This window comes from Hyla sarda, unplaced genomic scaffold, assembly GCF_029499605.1.
Source record: "Hyla sarda isolate aHylSar1 unplaced genomic scaffold, aHylSar1.hap1 scaffold_344, whole genome shotgun sequence".
Lineage (NCBI taxonomy): Eukaryota > Metazoa > Chordata > Amphibia > Anura > Hylidae > Hyla > Hyla sarda.
Window position 1 is genome coordinate 59,283 of NW_026610197.1, and position 23,992 is coordinate 83,274.

The window sequence follows — 23,992 nt, forward strand, 5'->3', positions numbered from 1 at the left end:
ATAAGAATTTATTGGAATTTCAGAAGTCGTGGACAACCCGGCGGGTCCAGAGGGGAGGACATGGATGGACACACTAAGATTGGGAAATGTTCACATAAAAATCTAATCTTTAGTTTCGCTTCTTCTTTTTCTTCTTGTCGCCCGCAGAGCTGACATTCCAGTAGTAAAGCAACTGAGCAAAAATCAGTCCATTACATGAGGAGGACACTATGAAGGTGAGAGCCATGAGGGGGTCTCCGGTCTCCTGATGGGGGAATAAAGGCCTGGAGTCAGTGACAGAAGGGGAACATACAATGTCCTCAGATATAGAATATACATAATAAGGTATACGATGGATTCCCCGTATCAAAACTAATAACCTATATCCCAATAGTGATGGGAAGAGAACACAGGACACGCACAAACTGAGGTCTTTTACCTGAACCGAAGTGAAGATCCGAGCCAGGGAGCCCAGGAATAATAGCGAGACCGTCACTGCCGATAGCTGACCCGTGTGACCATTCCTATAGTTAGTCACTGCTTGTATAAGCTGCAGAAAGAAGTCATCACTATATAAAAGGTCTAAGCAACATTCACAGATCAGCTCAAAAGCCTGCCCCCTGCAGGGTGATAGAGATAGGAGGAGCCATGAGCCTGCCCCTCCACCTGCAGGGTGATAGAGATAGGAGGAGCTATGACCCTGCCCCTCCCCCTGCAGGGTGATAGAGATAGGAGGAGCCATGAGCCTGCCCCTCCACCTGCAGGGTGATAGAGATAGGAGGAGCTATGACTCTGCCCCTCCACCTGCAGGGTGATAGAGATAGGAGGAGCTATGACTCTGCCCCTCCCCCTGCAGGGTGATAGAGATAGGAGGAGCTATGACTCTGCCCCTCCCCCTGCAGGGTGATAGAGATAGGAGGAGCTATGACTCTGCCCCTCCCCCTGCAGGGTGATAGAGATAGGAGGAGCTATGACCCTGCCCCTCCTCCTGCAGGGTGATAGAGATAGGAGGAGCCATGAGCCTGCCCCTCCACCTGCAGGGTGATAGAGATAGGAGGAGCTATGACTCTGCCCCTCCCCCTGCAGGGTGATAGGATAGGAGGAGCTATGTGCCTGCCCCTCCTCCTGCAGGGTGATACAGATAGGAGCTATGACCCTGCCCCTTCTCCTGCAGGGTGATACAGATGGGAGGAGCCATGTGCCTGCCCCTCCACCTGCAGGGTGATATAGATAGGAGGAGCTATGACCCTGCCCCTCCACCTGCAGGGTGATAGAGATAGGAGGAGCCATGAGTTTGCCCCTCCACCTGCAGGGTGATAGAGATAGGAGGAGCTATGTGCCTGCCCCTCCTCCTGCAGGGTGATAGAGATAGGAGGAGCTATGTGCCTGCCCCTCCTCCTGCAGGGTGATACAGATAGGAGGAGCTATGACCCTGCCCCTCCTCCTGCAGGGTGATACAGATGGGAGGAGCTATGACCCTGCCCCTCCTCCTGCAGGGTGATACAGATGGGAGGAGCTATGACTCTGCCCCTCCCCCTGCAGGGTGATACAAGGAGGAGGAGTTATGAGTAGGGATCGACCGATATCGATTTTTTAGGGCCGATACCTATAATCTGTTACCTTTCAGGCAGATAGCCGATAACTTATACTGGCATATCGGTATAAGTTATCGGCTATTTCAGCCCCCCACCCACCAACCCACCCGGCCCCGCAGAAGCCGCTGCAGATCAATTATCGGCATATTGGCAAGGTAATTGCTGATACCGATAATGTCCAAAATCGTGAATATCGGCCAAACTGATAATCGGTCGATCCCTGGTTATGACCCTGCCCCTCCTCCTGCAGGGTGATACAGATAGGAGGAGCTATGACCCTGCCCCTCCTCCTGCAGGGTGATACAGATAGGAGGAGCTATGACCCTGCCCCTCCTCCTGCAGGGTGGTACAGATAGGAGGAGCTATGACCCTGCCCCTCCTCCTGCAGGGTGATACAGATAGGAGGAGCTATGACCCTGCCCCTCCTCCTGCAGGGTGATACAGATAGGAGGAGCTATGACCCAGCCCCTCCTCCTGCAGGGTGATACAGATAGGAGGAGCTATGACCCTGCCCCTTCTCCTGCAGGGTGATACAGATGGGAGGAGCTATGACCCTGCCCCTCCTCCTGCAGGGTGATACAGATAGGAGCTATGACCCTGCCCCTTCTCCTGCAGGGTGGTACAGATAGGAGGAGCTATGACCCTGCCCCTCCTCCTGCAGGGTGATACAGATAGGAGGAGCTATGACCCTGCCCCTTCTCCTGCAGGGTGATACAGATGGGAGGAGCTATGACCCTGCCCCTCCTCCTGCAGGGTGATACAGATAGGAGGAGCTATGACCCTGCCCCTCCTCCTGCAGGGTGATACAGATAGGAGGAGCTATGACCCTGCCCCTCCTCCTGCAGGGTGGTACAGATAGGAGGAGCTATGACCCTGCCCCTCCTCCTGCAGGGTGATACAGATAGGAGGAGCTATGACCCTGCCCCTCCTCCTGCAGGGTGGTACAGATTACAGTAAGGAGTGCATACTCACTCGGCTAATGATGACGGCGGGCATGTTGGTGGCCTGTAGGACAGTGACGGCAACCATGGGTATGACAGGAGACAGAAGGACACCGACTATAGCGAAGTACACACCCAGGAACAGGACACCTAGAGATATACAAGAGGCGTAAGTGAGGGGCGGCAGATACCAGTTCAGGTGGCAGGAGAGGGCAGCGCCAGGGTCATAGAGGAGGAGACCCCCATTATGATTCTTATACCCAGCGTGGTGCGTCCTCCCAGATGCTGGATCAGGAACCCGATGATCAGCGTCTGTATCATGAGGAAGAGGACCTCACCCCAAGAGCTGCGGAGACACAGAGATCAGTAAATCCATACAAGTCACATGTTACATACCACCTGAGCCCTGAGGGGGGCGCCTCACCTGAAGGGGAAGCCATGGGTAATGCTGTACACCATGGTGCCTGACAGTGCCAATAACTCCAGGAGAACGGACTGGAAGCTGAGCCCCTCTGCCGTGCCCGAGCGCACAATCTTCATGATCTGCGGCACCTTCACTGAGCAATGGAGAAAAGGAAAGAGGGAGGGGGGTCATGTCACAGAGGGGGGGCACCCCCATACTTTATTATTAGCAGGACGCTCTACAGCACCCACTTGTAACCCCTTAAGGACACCCCCCAATTTTATTTTTGCATTTTCATTTTTTCCTCCTCACATTCTAAAAATCCTAACTCTTACATTTTCCTCCACAGACCCATATGAGAGCTTAAACCAACACCGCCATTTTGGAAGGTTTTATTTTCACGCTGTACACTTTACGGTAAGAAAATGACATGTTTTCTTTATTCTGTGGGTCAGTACAATGATAAAGATCACCATGGTTACATGATTTTCTATTATTGTGTGGCCTTAAAAAAAATCTCAAGCTTTTTAAAACACAATTACCGTATATACTCGAGTATAAGCCGAGTTTTTCAGCACAATTTTTCATGGTGAAAACGCCCCCCCCCCCCCCTCGGCTTATACTCGAGTGAACTCTCCGCCTGTTAATCCCTTCATCAATGGTCTTCAACCTGCGGACCTCCAGAGGTTGCAAAACTACAACTCCCAGCATGCCCGGACAGCCATCGGCTGTCCGGGCTTGCTGGGTGTTGTAGTTTTGAAACCTCTGGAGGTCCGCAGGTTGAAGACCACTGCGGCCCTCGTCATCATCCAGACCCCCCCCCCCCCCCCCCTTTAGTTTTGTACTCACCTCCCCTCGGCGGGAAGTTAGGGTGAGCTGGTCCGGGCCACCTATGCTGCAGGGACCGTCCGTTCATGCGCAACGTCCCTGTGTGTCGTCGTCAAGGCAACGTCACTCGTCCTGGGTCGGGCCCGAAGCTCGGAGAAGAGGCCCCCCCACCCCCGGTGAAAATGGAAAGCCCCCAACGACTATCCCTCCCCACCGGACGGTCCCTGCAGCATAGATGGACTGGAACTGCTCACTCTAACTTCCCGCCGAGGGGAGGTGAGTACAAAACAAAAGGGTGGTGGCTGATGACGAAGGCCGCAGTGGTCTTCAACCTGCGGACCTCCAGAGGTTTCAAAACTACAACTCCCAGCATGCCTGGACAGCCGATGGCTGTCCGGGCATGCTGGGAGTTGTAGTCTTGCAACATCTGGAGGTCCACAGGTCCACTTTTGCGTATATATATATATATATATATATATATATATATATATATATATATATATATGTAACTATTTCATAGCTTTTTATAAATTCTTTTTGGAATGCGACACAAAAATGCAGCAATTTTGCCCTTTTTTACATTTACGCCTTTCACCGTACGGGATCATCAACATATTTTGATAGTTCGAAAATTTACGCACACGGCGATACCAAATATGTATTTTTTGGGGGGGGGGGGGGGAGAGATAAAATGGGAAAAAGGGCAATTTAAATTTTTCTTGGCTTTTTCACTTTTTTTAAATAATACTTTTTATGTCTGGTAAAATAGCAGAATCCTCTAGGGCACCCCTAATAGCAGGACCTTCTGGGGCACCCCTAAGACCCTCTGGGGGCATCACTTACCCATTACAGAGCCGACGATGATCCCGATGCCGAGGATCTTACTGATCAGGAGTTTCAGACATTCAACTGCAAGACAAAAAGGAGGAGATGTGTCAGGAAAAAGTCTATTATCAGCCCCCTATACACTGGAGGAAAGGGGTACATCTACCTATCTGCAGGGGATATGGTACAGTCCATAGTGTGTGGGGTACATCTACCTATCTGCAGGGGTAAGTGGTACAGTCCATAGTGTGTGGGGTACATCTACCTATCTGCAGGGGATATGGTACAGTCCATAGTGTGTGGGGTACATCTACCTATCTGCAGGGGATATGGTACAGTCCATAGTGTGTGTGGGGTACATCTACCTATCTGCAGGGGTAAGTGGTACAGTCCATAGTGTGTGGGGTACATCTACCTATCTGCAGGGGTAAGTGGTACAGTCCATAGTGTGTGGGGTACATCTACCTATCTGCAGGGGTAAGTGGTACAGTCCATAGTGTGTGGGGTACATCTACCTATCTGCAGGGGTAAGTGGTACAGTCCATAATGTGTGGGGTACATCTACCTATCTGCAGGGGTAAGTGGTACAGTCCATAGTGTGTGGGGTACATCTACCTATCTGCAGGGGTAAGTGGTACAGTCCATAGTGTGTGGGGTACATCTACCTATCTGCAGGGGTATGTGGTACAGTCCATAGTGTGTGGGGTACATCTACCTATCTGCAGGGGTAAGTGGTACAGTCCATAGTGTGTGGGGTACATCTACCTATCTGCAGGGGTAAGTGGTACAGTCCATAGTGTGTGGGGTACATCTACCTATCTGCAGGGGTAAGTGGTACAGTCCATAGTGTGTGGGGGGTACATCTACCTATCTGCAGGGGTAAGTGGTACAGTCCATAGTGTGTGGGGGGTACATCTACCTATCTGCAGGGGTAAGTGGTACAGTCCATAGTGTGTGGGGTACATCTACCTATCTGCAGGGGTAAGTGGTACAGTCCATAGTGTGTGGGGTACATCTACCTATCTGCAGGGGTAAGTGGTACAGTCCATAGTGTGTGGGGTACATCTACCTATCTGCAGGGGTAAGTGGTACAGTCCATAGTGTGTGGGGTACATCTACCTATCTGCAGGGGTAAGTGGTACAGTCCATAGTGTGTGGGGTACATCTACCTATCTGCAGGGGTAAGTGGTACAGTCCATAGTGTGTGGGGTACATCTACCTATCTGCAGGGGTAAGTGGTACAGTCCATAGTGTGTGGGGTACATCTACCTATCTGCAGGGGTAAGTGGTACAGTCCATAGTGTGTGGGGTACATCTACCTATCTGCAGGGGTAAGTGGTACAGTCCATAGTGTGTGGGGTACATCTACCTATCTGCAGGGGTAAGTGGTACAGTCCATAGTGTGTGGGGTACATCTATCTATCTGCAGGGGTAAGTGGTACAGTCCATAGTGTGTGGGGTACGTGGTACAGTCCATAGTGTGTGGGGTACATCTATCTATCTGCAGGGGTAAGTGGTACAGTCCATAGTGTGTGGGGTACATCTACCTATCTGCAGGGGTATGTGGTACAGTCCATAGTGTGTGTGGGGTACATCTACCTATCTGCAGGGGTAAGTGGTACAGTCCATAGTGTGTGGGGTACATCTACCTATCTGCAGGGGTAAGTGGTACAGTCCATAGTGTGTGGGGGGTACATCTACCTATCTGCAGGGGTAAGTGGTACAGTCCATAGTGTGTGGGGGGTACATCTACCTATCTGCTGGGGTATGTGGTACAGTCCATAGTGTGTGGGGTACATCTACCTATCTGCAGGGGTAAGTGGTACAGTCCATAGTGTGTGGGGGGTACATCTACCTATCTGCAGGGGTAAGTGGTACAGTCCATAGTGTGTGGGGTACATCTACCTATCTGCAGGGGTAAGTGGTACAGTCCATAGTGTGTGTGGGGTACATCTACCTATCTGCTGGGGTATGTGGTACAGTCCATAGTGTGTGGGGTACATCTACCTATCTGCAGGGGTAAGTGGTACAGTCCATAATGTGTGGGGTACATCTATCTATCTGCAGGGGTATGTGGTACAGTCCATAGTGTGTGGGGGGTACATCTACCTATCTGCAGGGGTATGTGGTACAGTCCATAGTGTGTGGGGTACATCTATCTATCTGCAGGGGTATGTGGTACAGTCCATAGTGTGTGGGGGGTACATCTACCTATCTGCAGGGGTAAGTGGTACAGTCCATAGTGTGTGGGGGGGGTACATCTACCTATCTGCAGGGGTAAGTGGTACAGTCCATAGTGTGTGGGGGGTACATCTATCTATCTGCAGGGGTAAGTGGTACAGTCCATAGTGTGTGGGGTACATCTACCTATCTGCAGGGGTAAGTGGTACAGTCCATAGTGTGTGGGGTACATCTACCTATCTGCACGGGTATGTGGTACAGTCCATAGTGTGTGGGGTACATCTACCTATCTGCAGGAGTAAGTGGTACAGTCCATAGTGTGTGTGGGGTACATCTATCTATCTGCAGGGGTATGTGGTACAGTCCATAGTGTGTGGGGTACATCTACCTATCTGCAGGAGTAAGTGGTACAGTCCATAGTGTGTGTGGGGTACATCTATCTATCTGCAGGGGTAAGTGGTACAGTCCATAGTGTGTGGGGTACATCTACCTATCTGCAGGGGTAAGTGGTACAGTCCATAGTGTGTGTGGGGTACATCTATCTATCTGCAGGGGTAAGTGGTACAGTCCATAGTGTGTGGGGTACATCTACCTATCTGCACGGGTATGTGGTACAGTCCATAGTGTGTGGGGTACATCTACCTATCTGCAGGAGTAAGTGGTACAGTCCATAGTGTGTGTGGGGTACATCCACCTATCTGCAGGGGTATGTGGTACAGTCCATAGTGTGTGGGGTACATCTATCTATCTGCAGGGGTAAGTGGTACAGTCCATAGTGTGTGTGGGGTACATCTACCTATCTGCAGGGGTAAGTGGTACAGTCCATAGTGTGTGTGGGGTACATCTACCTATCTGCAGGGGTAAGTGGTACAGTCCATAGTGTGTGGGGTACATCTACCTATCTGCAGGGGTAAGTGGTACAGTCCATAGTGTGTGGGGTACATCTACCTATCTGCAGGGGTAAGTGGTACAGTCCATAGTGTGTGTGGGGTACATCTATCTATCTGCAGGGGTAAGTGGTACAGTCCATAGTGTGTGGGGTACATCTATCTATCTGCAGGGGTATGTGGTACAGTCCATAGTGTGTGTGGGGTACATCTACCTATCTGCAGGGGTAAGTGGTACAGTCCATAGTGTGTGGGGTACATCTACCTATCGGCAGGGGTATGTGGTACAGTCCATAGTGTGTGGGGTACATCTACCTATCTGCAGGGGTAAGTGGTACAGTCCATAGTGTGTGGGGTACATCTACCTATCTGCAGGGGTATGTGGTACAGTCCATAGTGTGTGGGGGGTACATCTATCTATCTGCAGGGGTAAGTGGTACAGTCCATAGTGTGTGGGGTACATCTACCTATCTGCAGGGGTATGTGGTACAGTCCATAGTGTGTTGGGTACATCTACCTATCTGCAGGGGTATGTGGTACAGTCCATAGTGTGTGGGGTACATCTATCTATCTGCAGGGGTATGTGGTACAGTCCATAGTGTGTGGGGGGTACATCTACCTATCTGCAGGGGTAAGTGGTACAGTCGATAGTGTGGGGGGTACATCTACCTATCTGCAGGGGTAAGTGGTACAGTCCATAGTGTGTGGGGTACATCTACCTATCTGCAGGGGTATGTGGTACAGTCCATAGTGTGTGGGGTACATCTACCTATCGGCAGGGGTATGTGGTACAGTCCATAGTGTGTGGGGTACATCTACCTATCTGCAGGGGTAAGTGGTACAGTCCATAGTGTGTGGGGTACATCTACCTATCTGCAGGGGTAAGTGGTACAGTCCATAGTGTGTGGGGTACATCTACCTATCTGCACGGGTATGTGGTACAGTCCATAGTGTGTGGGGTACATCTACCTATCTGCAGGAGTAAGTGGTACAGTCCATAGTGTGTGTGGGGTACATCTATCTATCTGCAGGGGTAAGTGGTACAGTCCATAGTGTGTGGGGTACATCTACCTATCTGCAGGGGTAAGTGGTACAGTCCATAGTGTGTGTGGGGTACATCTATCTATCTGCAGGGGTAAGTGGTACAGTCCATAGTGTGTGTGGGGTACATCTATCTATCTGCAGGGGTAAGTGGTACAGTCCATAGTGTGTGGGGTACATCTACCTATCTGCAGGAGTAAGTGGTACAGTCCATAGTGTGTGTGGGGTACATCTACCTATCTGCAGGGGTAAGTGGTACAGTCCATAGTGTGTGGGGTACATCTACCTATCTGCAGGGGTAAGTGGTACAGTCCATAGTGTGTGTGGGGTACATCTACCTATCTGCAGGGGTAAGTGGTACAGTCAATAGTGTGTGGGGTACATTTACCTATCTGCAGGGGTAAGTGGTACAGTCCATAGTGTGTGTGTGGTACATCTACCTATCTGCAGGGGTATGTGGTACAATCCATAGTGTGTGGGGGGTACATCTACCTATCTGCAGGGGTATGTGGTACAGTCCATAGTGTGTGGGGTACATCTACCTATCTGCAGGGGTAAGTGGTACAGTCCATAGTGTGTGTGGGGTACATCCACCTATCTGCAGGGGTATGTGGTACAGTCCATAGTGTGTGGGGTACATCCATCTATCTGCAGGGGTATGTGGTACAGTCCATAGTGTGTGGGGGGTACATCTACCTATCTGCAGGGGTAAGTGGTACAGTCCATAGTGTGTGGGGGGTACATCTACCTATCTGCAGGGGTATGTGGTACAGTCCATAGTGTGTGGGGTACATCTACCTATCTGCAGGGGTAAGTGGTACAGTCCATAGTGTGTGGGGTACATCTATCTATCTGCAGGGGTATGTGGTACAGTCCATAGTGTGTGGGGTACATCTACCTATCTGCAGGGGTAAGTGGTACAGTCCATAGTGTGTGGGGTACATCTATCTATCTGCAGGGGTATGTGGTACAGTCCATAGTGTGTGTGGGGTACATCTACCTATCTGCAGGGGTAAGTGGTACAGTCCATAGTGTGTGGGGCACATCTACCTATCGGCAGGGGTATGTGGTACAGTCCATAGTGTGTGGGGTACATCTACCTATCTGCAGGGGTATGTGGTACAGTCCATAGTGTGTGGGGTACATCTACCTATCTGCAGGGGTAAGTGGTACAGTCCATAGTGTGTGTGGGGTACATCTATCTATCTGCAGGGGTATGTGGTACAGTCCATAGTGTGTGGGGTACATCTATCTATCTGCAGGGGTATGTGGTACAGTCCATAGTGTGTGGGGTACATCTATCTATCTGCAGGGGTATGTGGTACAGTCCATAGTGTGTGGGGTACATCTATCTATCTGCAGGGGTATGTGGTACAGTCCATAGTGTGTGGGGTACATCTATCTATAGGCAGGGGTATGTGGTACAGTCCATAGTGTGTGGGGTACATTTATCTATCTGCAGGGGTATGTGGTACAGTCCATAGTGTGTGGGGCACCTCTACCTATCGGCAGGGGTAAGTGGTACAGTCCATAGTGTGTGGGGTACATCTACCTATCTGCAGGGGTAAGTGGTACAGTCCATAGTGTGTGGGGTACATCTACCTATCTGCAGGGGTAAGTGGTACAGTCCATAGTGTGTGGGGTACATCTACCTATCTGCAGGGGTAAGTGGTACAGTCCATAGTGTGTGGGGTACGTGGTACAGTCCATAGTGTGTGGGGTACATCTACCTATCTGCAGGGGTATGTGGTACAGTCCATAGTGTGTGTGGGGTACATCTACCTATCTGCAGGGGTAAGTGGTACAGTCCATAGTGTGTGGGGGGTACATCTACCTATCTGCAGGGGTAAGTGGTACAGTCCATAGTGTGTGGGGGGTACATCTACCTATCTGCTGGGGTATGTGGTACAGTCCATAGTGTGTGGGGTACATCTACCTATCTGCAGGGGTAAGTGGTACAGTCCATAGTGTGTGGGGGGTACATCTACCTATCTGCAGGGGTATGTGGTACAGTCCATAGTGTGTGTGGGGTACATCTACCTATCTGCTGGGGTATGTGGTACAGTCCATAGTGTGTGGGGTACATCTATCTATCTGCAGGGGTAAGTGGTACAGTCCATAGTGTGTGGGGGGTACATCTACCTATCTGCAGGGGTAAGTGGTACAGTCCATAGTGTGTGGGGGGGTACATCTACCTATCTGCAGGGGTAAGTGGTACAGTCCATAGTGTGTGGGGGGTACATCTATCTATCTATCTATCTGCAGGGGTAAGTGGTACAGTCCATAGTGTGTGGGGTACATCTACCTATCTGCAGGGGTAAGTGGTACAGTCCATAGTGTGTGGGGGTACATCTACCTATCTGCACGGGTATGTGGTACAGTCCATAGTGTGTGGGGTACATCTACCTATCTGCAGGAGTAAGTGGTACAGTCCATAGTGTGTGTGGGTACATCTATCTATCTGCAGGGGTAAGTGGTACAGTCCATAGTGTGTGGGGTACATCTACCTATCTGCAGGGGTAAGTGGTACAGTCCATAGTGTGTGTGGGGTACATCTACCTATCTGCAGGGGTAAGTGGTACAGTCCATAGTGTGTGGGGTACATCTACCTATCTGCAGGGGTATGTGGTACAGTCCATAGTGTGTGGGGTACATCTACCTATCTGCAGGGGTAAGTGGTACAGTCCATAGTGTGTGGGGTACATCTACCTATCTGCAGGGGTAAGTGGTACAGTCCATAGTGTGTGGGGTACATCTACCTATCTGCAGGGGTAAGTGGTACAGTCCATAGTGTGTGTGGGGTACATCTATCTATCTGCAGGGGTAAGTGGTACAGTCCATAGTGTGTGGGGGTACATCTACCTATCTGCACGGGGTATGTGGTACAGTCCATAGTGTGTGGGGTACATCTACCTATCTGCAGGAGTAAGTGGTACAGTCCATAGTGTGTGTGGGGTACATCCACCTATCTGCAGGGGTATGTGGTACAGTCCATAGTGTGTGGGGTACATCTACCTATCTGCAGGGGTAAGTGGTACAGTCCATAGTGTGTGGGGGGTACATCTACCTATCTGCAGGGGTAATGTGGTACAGTCCATAGTGTGTGTGGGGTACATCTATCTATCTGCAGGGGTAAGTGGTACAGTCCATAGTGTGTGTGGGGTACATCTACCTATCTGCAGGGGTAAGTGGTACAGTCCATAGTGTGTGGGGTACATCTATCTATCTGCAGGGGTAAGTGGTACAGTCCATAGTGTGTGTGGGGTACATCTATCTATCTGCAGGGGTAAGTGGTACAGGTCCATAGTGTGTGTGGGGTACATCTACCTATCTGCAGGGGTATGTGGTACAGTCCATAGTGTGTGTGGGGTACATCTACCTATCTGCAGGGTAAGTGGTACAGTCCATAGTGTGTGGGGTACATCTACCTATCGGCAGGGGTATGTGGTACAGTCCATAGTGTGTGGGGTACATCTACCTATCTGCAGGGGTAAGTGGTACAGTCCATAGTGTGTGGGGGTACATCTACCTATCTGCAGGGGTATGTGGTACAGTCCATAGTGTGTGGGGGTACATCTACCTATCTGCAGGGGTAAGTGGTACAGTCCATAGTGTGTGGGGGGTACATCTATCTATCTGCAGGGGTAAGTGGTACAGTCCATAGTGTGTGGGGTACATCTACCTATCTGCAGGGGTATGTGGTACAGTCCATAGTGTGTTGGGTACATCTACCTATCTGCAGGGGTATGTGGTACAGTCCATAGTGTGTGGGGTACATCTACCTATCTGCAGGGGGTAAGTGGTACAGTCCATAGTGTGTGGGGGGGTACATCTACCTATCTGCAGGGGTATGTGGTACAGTCCATAGTGTGTGGGGGTACATCTACCTATCTGCAGGGGTAAGTGGTACAGTCGATAGTGTGTGGGGTACATCTACCTATCTGCAGGGGTATGTGGTACAGTCCATAGTGTGGGGGGTACATCTACCTATCTGCAGGGTATGTGGTACAGTCCATAGTGTGTGGGGTACATCTACCTATCTGCAGGGGTAAGTGGTACAGTCCATAGTGTGTGGGGGGTACATCTACCTATCTGCAGGGGTAAGTGGTACAGTCCATAGTGTGTGGGGGTACATCTATCTATCTGCAGGGGTAAGTGGTACAGTCCATAGTGTGTGGGGTACATCTATCTATCTGCAGGGGTAAGTGGTACAGTCCATAGTGTGTGGGGGGTACATCTATCTATCTGCAGGGGTATGTGGTACAGTCCATAGTGTGTGGGGTACATCTACCTATCTGCTGGGGTATGTGGTACAGTCCATAGTGTGTGGGGTACATCTACCTATCTGCAGGGGTAAGTGGTACAGTCCATAGTGTGGGGGGTACATCTACCTATCTGCAGGGGTAAGTGGTACAGTCCATAGTGTGTGGGGTACATCTACCTATCTGCAGGGGTATGTGGTACAGTCCATAGTGTGTGGGGTACATCTACCTATCGGCAGGGGTATGTGGTACAGTCCATAGTGTGTGGGGTACATCTACCTATCTGCAGGGGTAAGTGGTACAGTCCATAGTGTGTGGGGTACATCTACCTATCTGCAGGGGTAAGTGGTACAGTCCATAGTGTGGGGGGTACATCTACCTATCTGCACGGGTATGTGGTACAGTCCATAGTGTGTGGGGTACATCTACCTATCTGCAGGAGTAAGTGGTACAGTCCATAGTGTGTGTGGGGTACATCTATCTATCTGCAGGGGTAAGTGGTACAGTCCATAGTGTGTGGGGTACATCTACCTATCTGCAGGGGTAAGTGGTACAGTCCATAGTGTGTGTGGGGTACATCTATCTATCTGCAGGGGTAAGTGGTACAGTCCATAGTGTGTGGGGTACATCTACCTATCTGCAGGAGTAAGTGGTACAGTCCATAGTGTGTGTGGGGTACATCTACCTATCTGCAGGAGTAAGTGGTACAGTCCATAGTGTGTGTGGGGTACATCTACCTATCTGCAGGAGTAAGTGGTACAGTCCATAGTGTGTGTGGGGTACATCTACCTATCTGCAGGGGTAAGTGGTACAGTCCATAGTGTGTGTGGGGTACATCTACCTATCTGCAGGGGTATGTGGTACAGTCCATAGTGTGTGGGGTACATCTATCTATCTGCAGGGGTAAGTGGTACAGTCCATAGTGTGTGGGGGGTACATCTACCTATCTGCAGGGGTATGTGGTACAGTCCATAGTGTGTGGGGTACATCTACCTATCTGCAGGAGTAAGTGGTACAGTCCATAGTGTGTGTGTGGGGTACATCTACCTATCTGCAGGGGTAAGTGGTACAGTCCATAGTGTGTGGGGTACATCTATCTATCTGCAGGGGTATGTGGTACAGTCCATAGTGTGTGGGGTACATCTATCTATCTGCAGGGGTAAGTGGTACAGTCCATAGTGTGTGGGGTACATCTACCTATCTGCAGGGGTATGTGGTACAGTCCATAGTGTGTGGGGTACATCTACCTATCTGCAGGGGTAAGTGGTACAGTCCATAGTGTGGGGGGTACATCTACCTATCTGCAGGGGTAAGTGGTACAGTCCATAGTGTGTGGGGTACATCTACCTATCTGCAGGGGTAAGTGGTACAGTCCATAGTGTGTGGGGTACATCTACCTATCTGCAGGGGTATGTGGTACAGTCCATAGTGTGTGGGGTACATCTACCTATCTGCAGGGGTAAGTGGTACAGTCCATAGTGTGGGGGGTACATCTACCTATCTGCAGGGGTATGTGGTACAGTCCATAGTGTGTGGGGTACATCTACCTATCTGCAGGGGTAAGTGGTACAGTCCATAGTGTGTGGGGTACATCTACCTATCTGCAGGGGTAAGTGGTACAGTCCATAGTGTGTGGGGTACATCTACCTATCTGCAGGGGTAAGTGGTACAGTCCATAGTGTGTGGGGTACATCTACCTATCTGCAGGGGTAAGTGGTACAGTCCATAGTGTGTGGGGGGTACATCTATCTATCTGCAGGGGTAAGTGGTACAGTCCATAGTGTGTGGGGTACATCTACCTATCTGCAGGGGTAAGTGGTACAGTCCATAGTGTGTGGGGGGTACATCTATCTATCTGCAGGGGTAAGTGGTACAGTCCATAGTGTGTGGGGGGTACATCTACCTATCTGCAGGGGTATGTGGTACAGTCCATAGTGTGTGGGGGGTACATCTACCTATCTGCAGGGGTATGTGGTACAGTCCATAGTGTGTGGGGGGTACATCTACCTATCTGCAGGGGTATGTGGTACAGTCCATAGTGTGTGGGGTACATCTATCTATCTGCAGGGGTAAGTGGTACAGTCCATAGTGTGTGGGGTACATCTATCTATCTGCAGGGGTAAGTGGTACAGTCCATAGTGTGTGGGGTACATCTACCTATCTGCAGGGGTATGTGGTACAGTCCATAGTGTGTTGGGTACATCTACCTATCTGCAGGGGTATGTGGTACAGTCCATAGTGTGTGGGGTACATCTATCTATCTGCAGGGGTATGTGGTACAGTCCATAGTGTGTGGGGGGTACATCTACCTATCTGCAGGGGTAAGTGGTACAGTCCATAGTGTGTGGGGGGTACATCTATCTATCTGCAGGGGTATGTGGTACAGTCCATAGTGTGTGGGGGGTACATCTATCTATCTGCAGGGGTAAGTGGTACAGTCCATAGTGTGTGGGGGGTACATCTACCTATCTGCAGGGGTATGTGGTACAGTCCATAGTGTGTGGGGGGTACATCTACCTATCTGCAGGGGTAAGTGGTACAGTCCATAGTGTGTGGGGGGTACATCTATCTATCTGCAGGGGTAAGTGGTACAGTCCATAGTGTGTGGGGGGTACATCTACCTATCTGCAGGGGTATGTGGTACAGTCCATAGTGTGTGGGGTACATCTATCTATCTGCAGGGGTAAGTGGTACAGTCCATAGTGTGGGGGGTACATCTACCTATCTGCAGGGGTATGTGGTACAGTCCATAGTGTTTAGGGTACATCTACCTATCTGCAGGGGTAAGTGGTACAGTCCTAAGTGGATGTATGGTACATCTATCTATCTGCAGGGGTAAGTGGTACAGTCCTAAGTGGATGTGTGGTTTAGTTTTTTGGTAATTATTTTTTCTGGTTTATTAATATATTATTGAATTTAATTGTCCTGAGGTGAACACAAATTAAACCTGCGTAACCTTCCAGCCAGAGATGGGCACAGGTATTAGGGCGACCGACGTGTACGGAGACATTATTAGGGCGACCGACGTGTACGGTGACATTATTAGGGCGACCGACGTGTACGGAGACATTATTAGGGCGACCGACGTGTACGGTGACATTATTAGGGCGACCGACGTGTACGGTGACATTATTAGGGCGACCGACGTGTACGGAGACATTATTAGGGCGACCGACGTGTACGGTGACATTATTAGGGCGACCGACGTGTACGGTGACATTATTAGGGCGACCGACGTGTACGGTGACATTATTAGGGCGACCGACGTGTACGGTGACATTATTAGGGCGACCGACGTGTACGGAGACATTATTAGGGCGACCGACGTGTACGGTGACATTATTAGGGCGACCGACGTGTACGGAGACATTATTAGGGCGACCGACGTGTACGGAGACATTATTAGGGCGACCGACGTGTACGGAGACATTATTAGGGCGACCGACGTGTACGGTGACATTATTAGGGCGACCGACGTGTACGGAGACATTATTAGGGCGACCGACGTGTACGGTGACATTATCAGGGCGACCGACGTGTACGGTGACATTATCAGGGCGACCGACGTGTACGGTGACATTATCAGGGCGACCGACGTGTACGGTGACATTATTAGGGCGACCGACGTGTACGGAGACATTATTAGGGCGACCGACGTGTACGGAGACATTATTAGGGCGACCGACGTGTACGGAGACATTATTAGGGCGACCGACGTGTACGGAGACATTATTAGGGCGACCGACGTGTACGGAGACATTATTAGGGCGACCGACATGTACGGAGACATTATTAGGGCGACCGACGTGTACGGAGACATTATTAGGGCGACCGACGTGTACGGAGACATTATTAGGGCGACCGACGTGTACGGAGACATTATCAGGGCGACCGACGTGTACGGAGACATTATCAGGGCGACCGACGTGTACGGAGACATTATCAGGGCGACCGACGTGTACGGAGACATTATCAGGGCGACCGACGTGTACGGAGACATTATCAGGGCGACCGACGTGTACGGAGACATTATCAGGGCGACCGACGTGTACGGTGACATTATCAGGGCGACCGACGTGTACGGAGACATTATTAGGGCGACCGACGTGTACGGAGACATTATTAGGGCGACCGACGTGTACGGAGACATTATTAGGGCGACCGACGTGTACGGTGACATTATCAGGGCGACCGACGTGTACGGTGACATTATCAGGGCGACCGACGTGTACGGTGACATTATTAGGGCGACCGACGTGTACGGAGACATTATTAGGGCGACCGACGTGTACGGTGACATTATCAGGGCGACCGACGTGTACGGTGACATTATCAGGGCGACCGACGTGTACGGTGACATTATTAGGGCGACCGACGTGTACGGTGACATTATTAGGGCGACCGACGTGTACGGTGAAATTATTAGGGCGACCGACGTGTACGGTGACATTATTAGGGCGACTGACAGAAGGGGTAGATGCCCCTCAGTCAGGTGGTACAGTCCATAGTGGAGGTGTCAGGTATATATCATATAGTAGGGGTAGGTGCCCCCTCAGTCAGGTGGTACAGTCCATAGTGGAGGTGTCAGGTATATATCATATAGTAGAGGTAGGTTCCCCTCAGTCAGGTGGTACAGTCCATAGTGGAGGTGTCAGGTATAGATCATATAGTAGGGGTAGGTTCCCCTCAGTCAGGTGGTAAAGTCCAAAGTGGAGGTGTCAGGTATATATCATATAGTAGGGGTAGGTACCCCTCAGTCAGGTGGTACAGTCCATAGTGGAGGTGTCAGGTATATATCATATAGTAGGGGTAGGTTCCCCTCAGTCAGGAGGTACAGTCCATAGTGGAGGTGTCAGGTATATAGCATATAGTAGAGGTAGGTTCCCCTCAGTCAGGAGGTACAGTCCATAGTGGAGGTGTCAGGTATATATCATATAGTAGAGGTAGGTGCCCCTCAGTCAGGTGGTACAGTCCATAGTGGAGGTGTCAGATATATAGCATATAGTAGAGGTAGGTGCCCCTCAGTCAGGTGGTACAGTCCATAGTGGAGGTGTCAGATATATAGCATATAGTAGAGGTAGGTGCCCCTCAGTCAGGTGGTACAGTCCATAGTGGAGGTGTCAGGTATATATCATATAGTAGGGGTAGGTTCCCCTCAGTCAGGAGGTACAGTCCATAGTGGAGGTGTCAGGTATATAGCATATAGTAGAGGTAGGTGCCCCTCAGTCAGGTGGTACAGTCCATAGTGGAGGTGTCAGGTATATATCATATAGTAGGGGTAGGTGCCCCTCAGTCAGTTGGTACAGTCCATAGTGGAGGTGTCAGGTATATATCACATAGTAGGGGTAGGTGCCCCTCAGTCAGGTGGTACAGTCCATAGTGGAGGTGTCAGGTATATAGCATATAGTAGAGGTAGGTTCCCCTCAGTCAGGAGGTACAGTCCATAGTGGAGGTGTCAGGTATATATCATATAGTAGGGGTAGGTGCCCCTCAGTCAGGTGGTACAGTCCATAGTGGAGGTGTCAGGTATATATCATGTAGTAGGGGTAGGTACCTCTCAGTCAGGTGGTACAGTCCATAGTGGAGGTGTCAGGTATATATCATATAGTAGAGGTAGGTGCCCCTCAGTCAGGTGGTACAGTCCACAGTGGAGGTGTCAGGTATATATCATATAGTAGGGGTAGGTGCCCCTCAGTCAGGTGGTACAGTCCATAGTGGAGGTGTCAGGTATATATCATATAGTAGGGGTAGGTGCCCCTCAGTCAGGTGGTACAGTCCATAGTGGAGGTGTCAGGTATATATCATATAGTAGGGGTAGGTGCCCCTCAGTCAGGTTGTACAGTCCACAGTGGAGGTGTCAGGTATATATCATATAATAGGGGTAGGTGCCCCTCAGTCAGGTGGTACAGTCCATAGTGGAGGTGTCAGGTATATATCATATAGTAGAGGTAGGTGCCCCTCAGTCAGGAGGTACAGTCCACAGTGGAGGTGTCAGGTATATATCATATAGTAGGGTAGGTGCCCCTCAGTCAGGTGGTACAGTCCATAGTGGAGGTGTCAGGTATATATCATATAGTAGGGGTAGGTTCCCCTCAGTCAGGTGGTACAGTCCATAGTGGAGGTGTCAGGTATATATCATATAGTAGAGGTAGGTGCCCCTCAGTCAGGTGGTACAGTCCATAGTGGAGGTGTCAGGTATATATCATATAGTAGGGGTAGGTGCCCCTCAGTCAGGTGGTACAGTCCACAGTGGAGGTGTCAGGTATATATCATATAGTAGGGGTAGGTGCCCCTCAGTCAGGTGGTACAGTCCATAGTGGAGGTGTCAGGTATATATCATATAGTAGAGGTAGGTGCCCCTCAGTCAGGTGGTAAAGTCCACAGTGGAGGTGTCAGGTATATATCATATAGTAGGGGTAGGTGCCCCTCAGTCAGGTGGTACAGTCCATAGTGGAGGTGTCAGGTATATATCATATAGTAGGGGTAGGTTCCCCTCAGTCAGGTGGTACAGTCCATAGAGGTGGTGTCAGGTACATATATAGTAGAGGTAGGTGCCCCTCAGTCAGGTGGTACAGTCCATAGTGGAGGTGTCAGGTATATATCATATAGTAAGGTAGATGCCCCTCAGTCAGGTGGTACAGTCCATAGTGGAGGTGTCAGGTATATATCATATAGTAGGGGTAGGTGCCCCTCAGTCAGGTGGTACAGTCCATAGTGGAGGTGTCAGGTATATATCATATAGTAGGGGTAGGTGCCCCCTCAGTCAGGTGGTACAGTCCACAGTGGAGGTGTCAGATATATATCATATAATAGGGGTAGGTGCCCCTCAGTCAGGTGGTACAGTCCATAGTGGAGGTGTCAGATATATAGCATATAGTAGAGGTAGGTGCCCCTCAGTCAGGTGGTACAGTCCACAGTGGAGGTGTCAGGTATATATCATATAGTAGGGGTAGGTGCCCCTCAGTCAGGTGGTACAGTCCATAGTGGAGGTGTCAGGTATATATCATATAGTAGAGGTAGGTGCCCCTCAGTCAGGTGGTACAGTCCATAGTGGAGGTGTCAGATATATAGCATATAGTAGAGGTAGGTGCCCCTCAGTCAGGTGGTACAGTCCACAGTGGAGGTGTCAGGTATATATCATATAGTAGGGGTAGGTGCCCCTCAGTCAGGTGGTACAGTCCACAGTGGAGGTGTCAGGTATATATCATATAGTAGGGTAGGTGCCCCTCAGTCAGGTGGTACAGTCCACAGTGGAGGTGTCAGGTATAAATCATATAGTAGGGTAGGTGCCCCTCAGTCAGGTGGTACAGTCCACAGTGGAGGTGTCAGGTATATATCATATAGTAGGGGTAGGTGCCCCTCAGTCAGGAGGTACAGTCCATAGTGGAGGTGTCAGATATATAGCATATAGTAGAGGTAGGTGCCCCTCAGTCAGGTGGTACAGTCCACAGTGGAGGTGTCAGGTATATATCATATAGTAGGGGTAGGTGCCCCCTCAGTCAGGTGGTACAGTCCATAGTGGAGGTGTCAGATATATAGCATATAGTAGAGGTAGGTGCCCCTCAGTCAGGTGGTACAGTCCATAGTGGAGGTGTCAGGTATATATCATATAGTAGGGGTAGGTGCCCCTCAGTCAGGTGGTACAGTCCATAGTGGAGGTGTCAGGTATATATCATATAGTAGGGGTAGGTGCCCCTCAGTCAGGTGGTACAGTCCATAGTGGAGGTGTCAGGTATATATCATATAGTAGGGGTAGGTGCCCCTCAGTCAGGTGGTACAGTCCATAGTGGAGGTGTCAGATATATAGCATATAGTAAGGTAGATGCCCCTCAGTCAGGTGGTACAGTCCATAGTGGAGGTGTCAGGTATATATCATATAGTAGGGGTAGGTGCCCCTCAGTCAGGTGGTACAGTCCATAGTGGAGGTGTCAGGTATATATCATATAGTAGGGGTAGGTTCCCCTCAGTCAGGTGGTACAGTCCATAGTGGAGGTGTCAGGTATATATCATATAGTAGAGGTAGGTGCCCCTCAGTCAGGTGGTAAAGTCCATAGTGGAGGTGTCAGGTATATAGCATATAGTAGAGGTAGGTTCCCCTCAGTCAGGAGGTACAGTCCATAGTGGAGGTGTCAGGTATATATCATATAGTAGGGGTAGGTGCCCCTCAGTCAGGTGGTACAGTCCATAGTGGAGGTGTCAGGTATATATCATATAGTAGGGGTAGGTGCCCCTCAGTCAGGTGGTACAGTCCATAGTGGAGGTGTCAGGTATATATCATATAGTAGGGGTAGGTGCCCCTCAGTCAGGTGGTACAGTCCATAGTGGAGGTGTCAGGTATATATCATATAGTAGAGGTAGGTGCCCCTCAGTCAGGTGGTACAGTCCATAGTGGAGGTGTCAGGTATATATCATATAGTAGGGTAGGTGCCCCTCAGTCAGGTGGTACAGTCCATAGTGGAGGTGTCAGGTATATATCATACAGTAGGGGTAGGTGCCCCTCAGTCAGGTGGTACAGTCCATAGACGTGGTGTCAGGTATATATCATATAGTAGAGGTAGGTGCCCCTCAGTCACGTGGTACAGTCCACAGTGGAGGTGTCAGGTATATATCATATAGTAGGGGTAGGTGCCCCTCAGTCAGGAGGTACAGTCCATAGTGGAGGTGTCAGATATATAGCATATAGTAGAGGTAGGTGCCCCTCAGTCAGGTGGTACAGTCCACAGTGGAGGTGTCAGGTATATATCATATAGTAGGGGTAGGTGCCCCCTCAGTCAGGTGGTACAGTCCATAGTGGAGGTGTCAGATATATAGCATATAGTAGAGGTAGGTGCCCCTCAGTCAGGTGGTACAGTCCATAGTGGAGGTGTCAGGTATATATCATATAGTAGGGGTAGGTGCCCCTCAGTCAGGTGGTACAGTCCATAGTGGAGGTGTCAGGTATATATCATATAGTAGGGGTAGGTGCCCCTCAGTCAGGTGGTACAGTCCATAGTGGAGGTGTCAGATATATAGCATATAGTAGAGGTAGGTGCCCCTCAGTCAGGTGGTACAGTCCATAGTGGAGGTGTCAGGTATATATCATATAGTAGGGGTAGGTGCCCCCTCAGTCAGGTGGTACAGTCCATAGTGGAGGTGTCAGATATATAGCATATAGTAAGGTAGATGCCCCTCAGTCAGGTGGTACAGTCCATAGTGGAGGTGTCAGGTATATATCATATAGTAGGGGTAGGTGCCCCTCAGTCAGGTGGTACAGTCCATAGTGGAGGTGTCAGGTATATATCATATAGTAGGGGTAGGTTCCCCTCAGTCAGGTGGTACAGTCCATAGTGGAGGTGTCAGGTATATATCATATAGTAGAGGTAGGTGCCCCTCAGTCAGGTGGTAAAGTCCATAGTGGAGGTGTCAGGTATATAGCATATAGTAGAGGTAGGTTCCCCTCAGTCAGGAGGTACAGTCCATAGTGGAGGTGTCAGGTATATATCATATAGTAGGGGTAGGTGCCCCTCAGTCAGGTGGTACAGTCCATAGTGGAGGTGTCAGGTATATATCATATAGTAGGGGTAGGTGCCCCTCAGTCAGGTGGTACAGTCCATAGTGGAGGTGTCAGGTATATATCATATAGTAGGGGTAGGTGCCCCTCAGTCAGGTGGTACAGTCCATAGTGGAGGTGTCAGGTATATATCATATAGTAGAGGTAGGTGCCCCTCAGTCAGGTGGTACAGTCCATAGTGGAGGTGTCAGGTATATATCATATAGTAGGGTAGGTGCCCCTCAGTCAGGTGGTACAGTCCACAGTGGAGGTGTCAGGTATAAATCATACAGTAGGGGTAGGTGCCCCTCAGTCAGGTGGTACAGTCCATAGACGTGGTGTCAGGTACATATATAGTAGAGGTAGATGCCCCTCAGTCAGGTGGTACAGTCCATAGTGGAGGTGTCAGGTATATATCATATAGTAGAGGTAGGTGCCCCTCAGTCACGTGGTACAGTCCACAGTGGAGGTGTCAGGTATATATCATATAGTAGGGGTAGGTGCCCCTCAGTCAGGTGGTACAGTCCATAGTGGAGGTGTCAGGTATATATCATATAGTAGAGGTAGGTTCCCCTCAGTCAGGTGGTACAGTCCATAGTGGAGGTGTCAGGTATATATCATATAGTAGGGGTAGGTGCCCCTCAGTCAGGTGGTACAGTCCATAGTGGAGGTGTCAGGTATATATCATATAGTAGGGGTAGGTGCCCCTCAGTCAGGTGGTACAGTCCACAGTGGAGGTGTCAGGTATAAATCATATAGTAGAGGTAGGTGCCCCTCAGTCAGGTGGTAAAGTCCACAGTGGAGGTGTCAGGTATATATCATAGTAGGGGTAGGTGCCCCTCAGTCAGGTGGTACAGTCCATAGTGGAGGTGTCAGGTATATATCATATAGTAGGGGTAGGTGCCCCTCAGTCAGGTGGTAAAGTCCATAGTGGAGGTGTCAGGTATATATCATATAGTAGGGGTAGGTGCCCCTCAGTCAGGTGGTACAGTCCACAGTGGAGGTGTCAGGTATAAATCATATAGTAGGGGTAGGTGCCCCTCAGTCAGGTGGTACAGTCCATAGTGGAGGTGTCAGGTATATATCATATAGTAGGGGTAGGTGCCCCTCAGTCACGTGGTACAGTCCACAGTGGAGGTGTCAGGTATATATCATATAGTAGAGGTAGGTGCCCCTCAGTCACGTGGTACAGTCCACAGTGGGGGGAGGGCGGACTGTACCACTGTCTGGGGGCGTCCATACCGTGCAGCAGGTTGTAGTTGAGGAAGAACTCATCGTAGCAGCGCTCCGGTAGAATCCCCGGGACCAGCACCGTACGTATCGCCTCCATCCTGTCACCTCAGCCGGTGTTCCTATTACTTCCTTACTACCTCTATCTGTCCACACGGATGACGTCACGTCCGTCACTCGTGGCCGCCATATTGGGTGAGGCAGCGGAAGTTCCGCCAGCCCCGGTTTGTTACACCAGACTCTCATACTGTCCTGTGTGGGCGGATGCCGTAAAGTGAGTAAAGAGGGAGT

The 23,992-nt window shown here is 50.3% G+C and overlaps 2 protein-coding genes across 2 annotated transcripts in view; one reads left to right on the top strand and one right to left on the bottom strand.

The window, feature by feature from the left end:
- Nucleotides 1-23,951, bottom strand: MPDU1 (mannose-P-dolichol utilization defect 1). The gene is made up of 7 exons (XM_056553647.1): nucleotides 23,714-23,951; nucleotides 4,590-4,655; nucleotides 2,940-3,072; nucleotides 2,776-2,861; nucleotides 2,547-2,665; nucleotides 419-529; nucleotides 1-244 (listed from the first exon to the last, which is right to left on the bottom strand). The coding sequence occupies exons 1-7, from the start codon at nucleotides 23,799-23,801 to the stop codon at nucleotides 110-112; spliced, it is 738 nt and encodes a 245-aa protein (XP_056409622.1). The 5' UTR covers nucleotides 23,802-23,951; the 3' UTR covers nucleotides 1-109.
- The window catches only part of LOC130330970 (uncharacterized), an 8,064-nt gene continuing 7,929 nt past the window's right edge, over nucleotides 23,858-23,992 (top strand). Inside the window, exon 1 of the mRNA XM_056553641.1 lies at nucleotides 23,858-23,975. The gene's annotated coding sequence lies outside the window, so the exon portion shown is untranslated. The remainder of the gene's footprint in view (nucleotides 23,976-23,992) is intronic.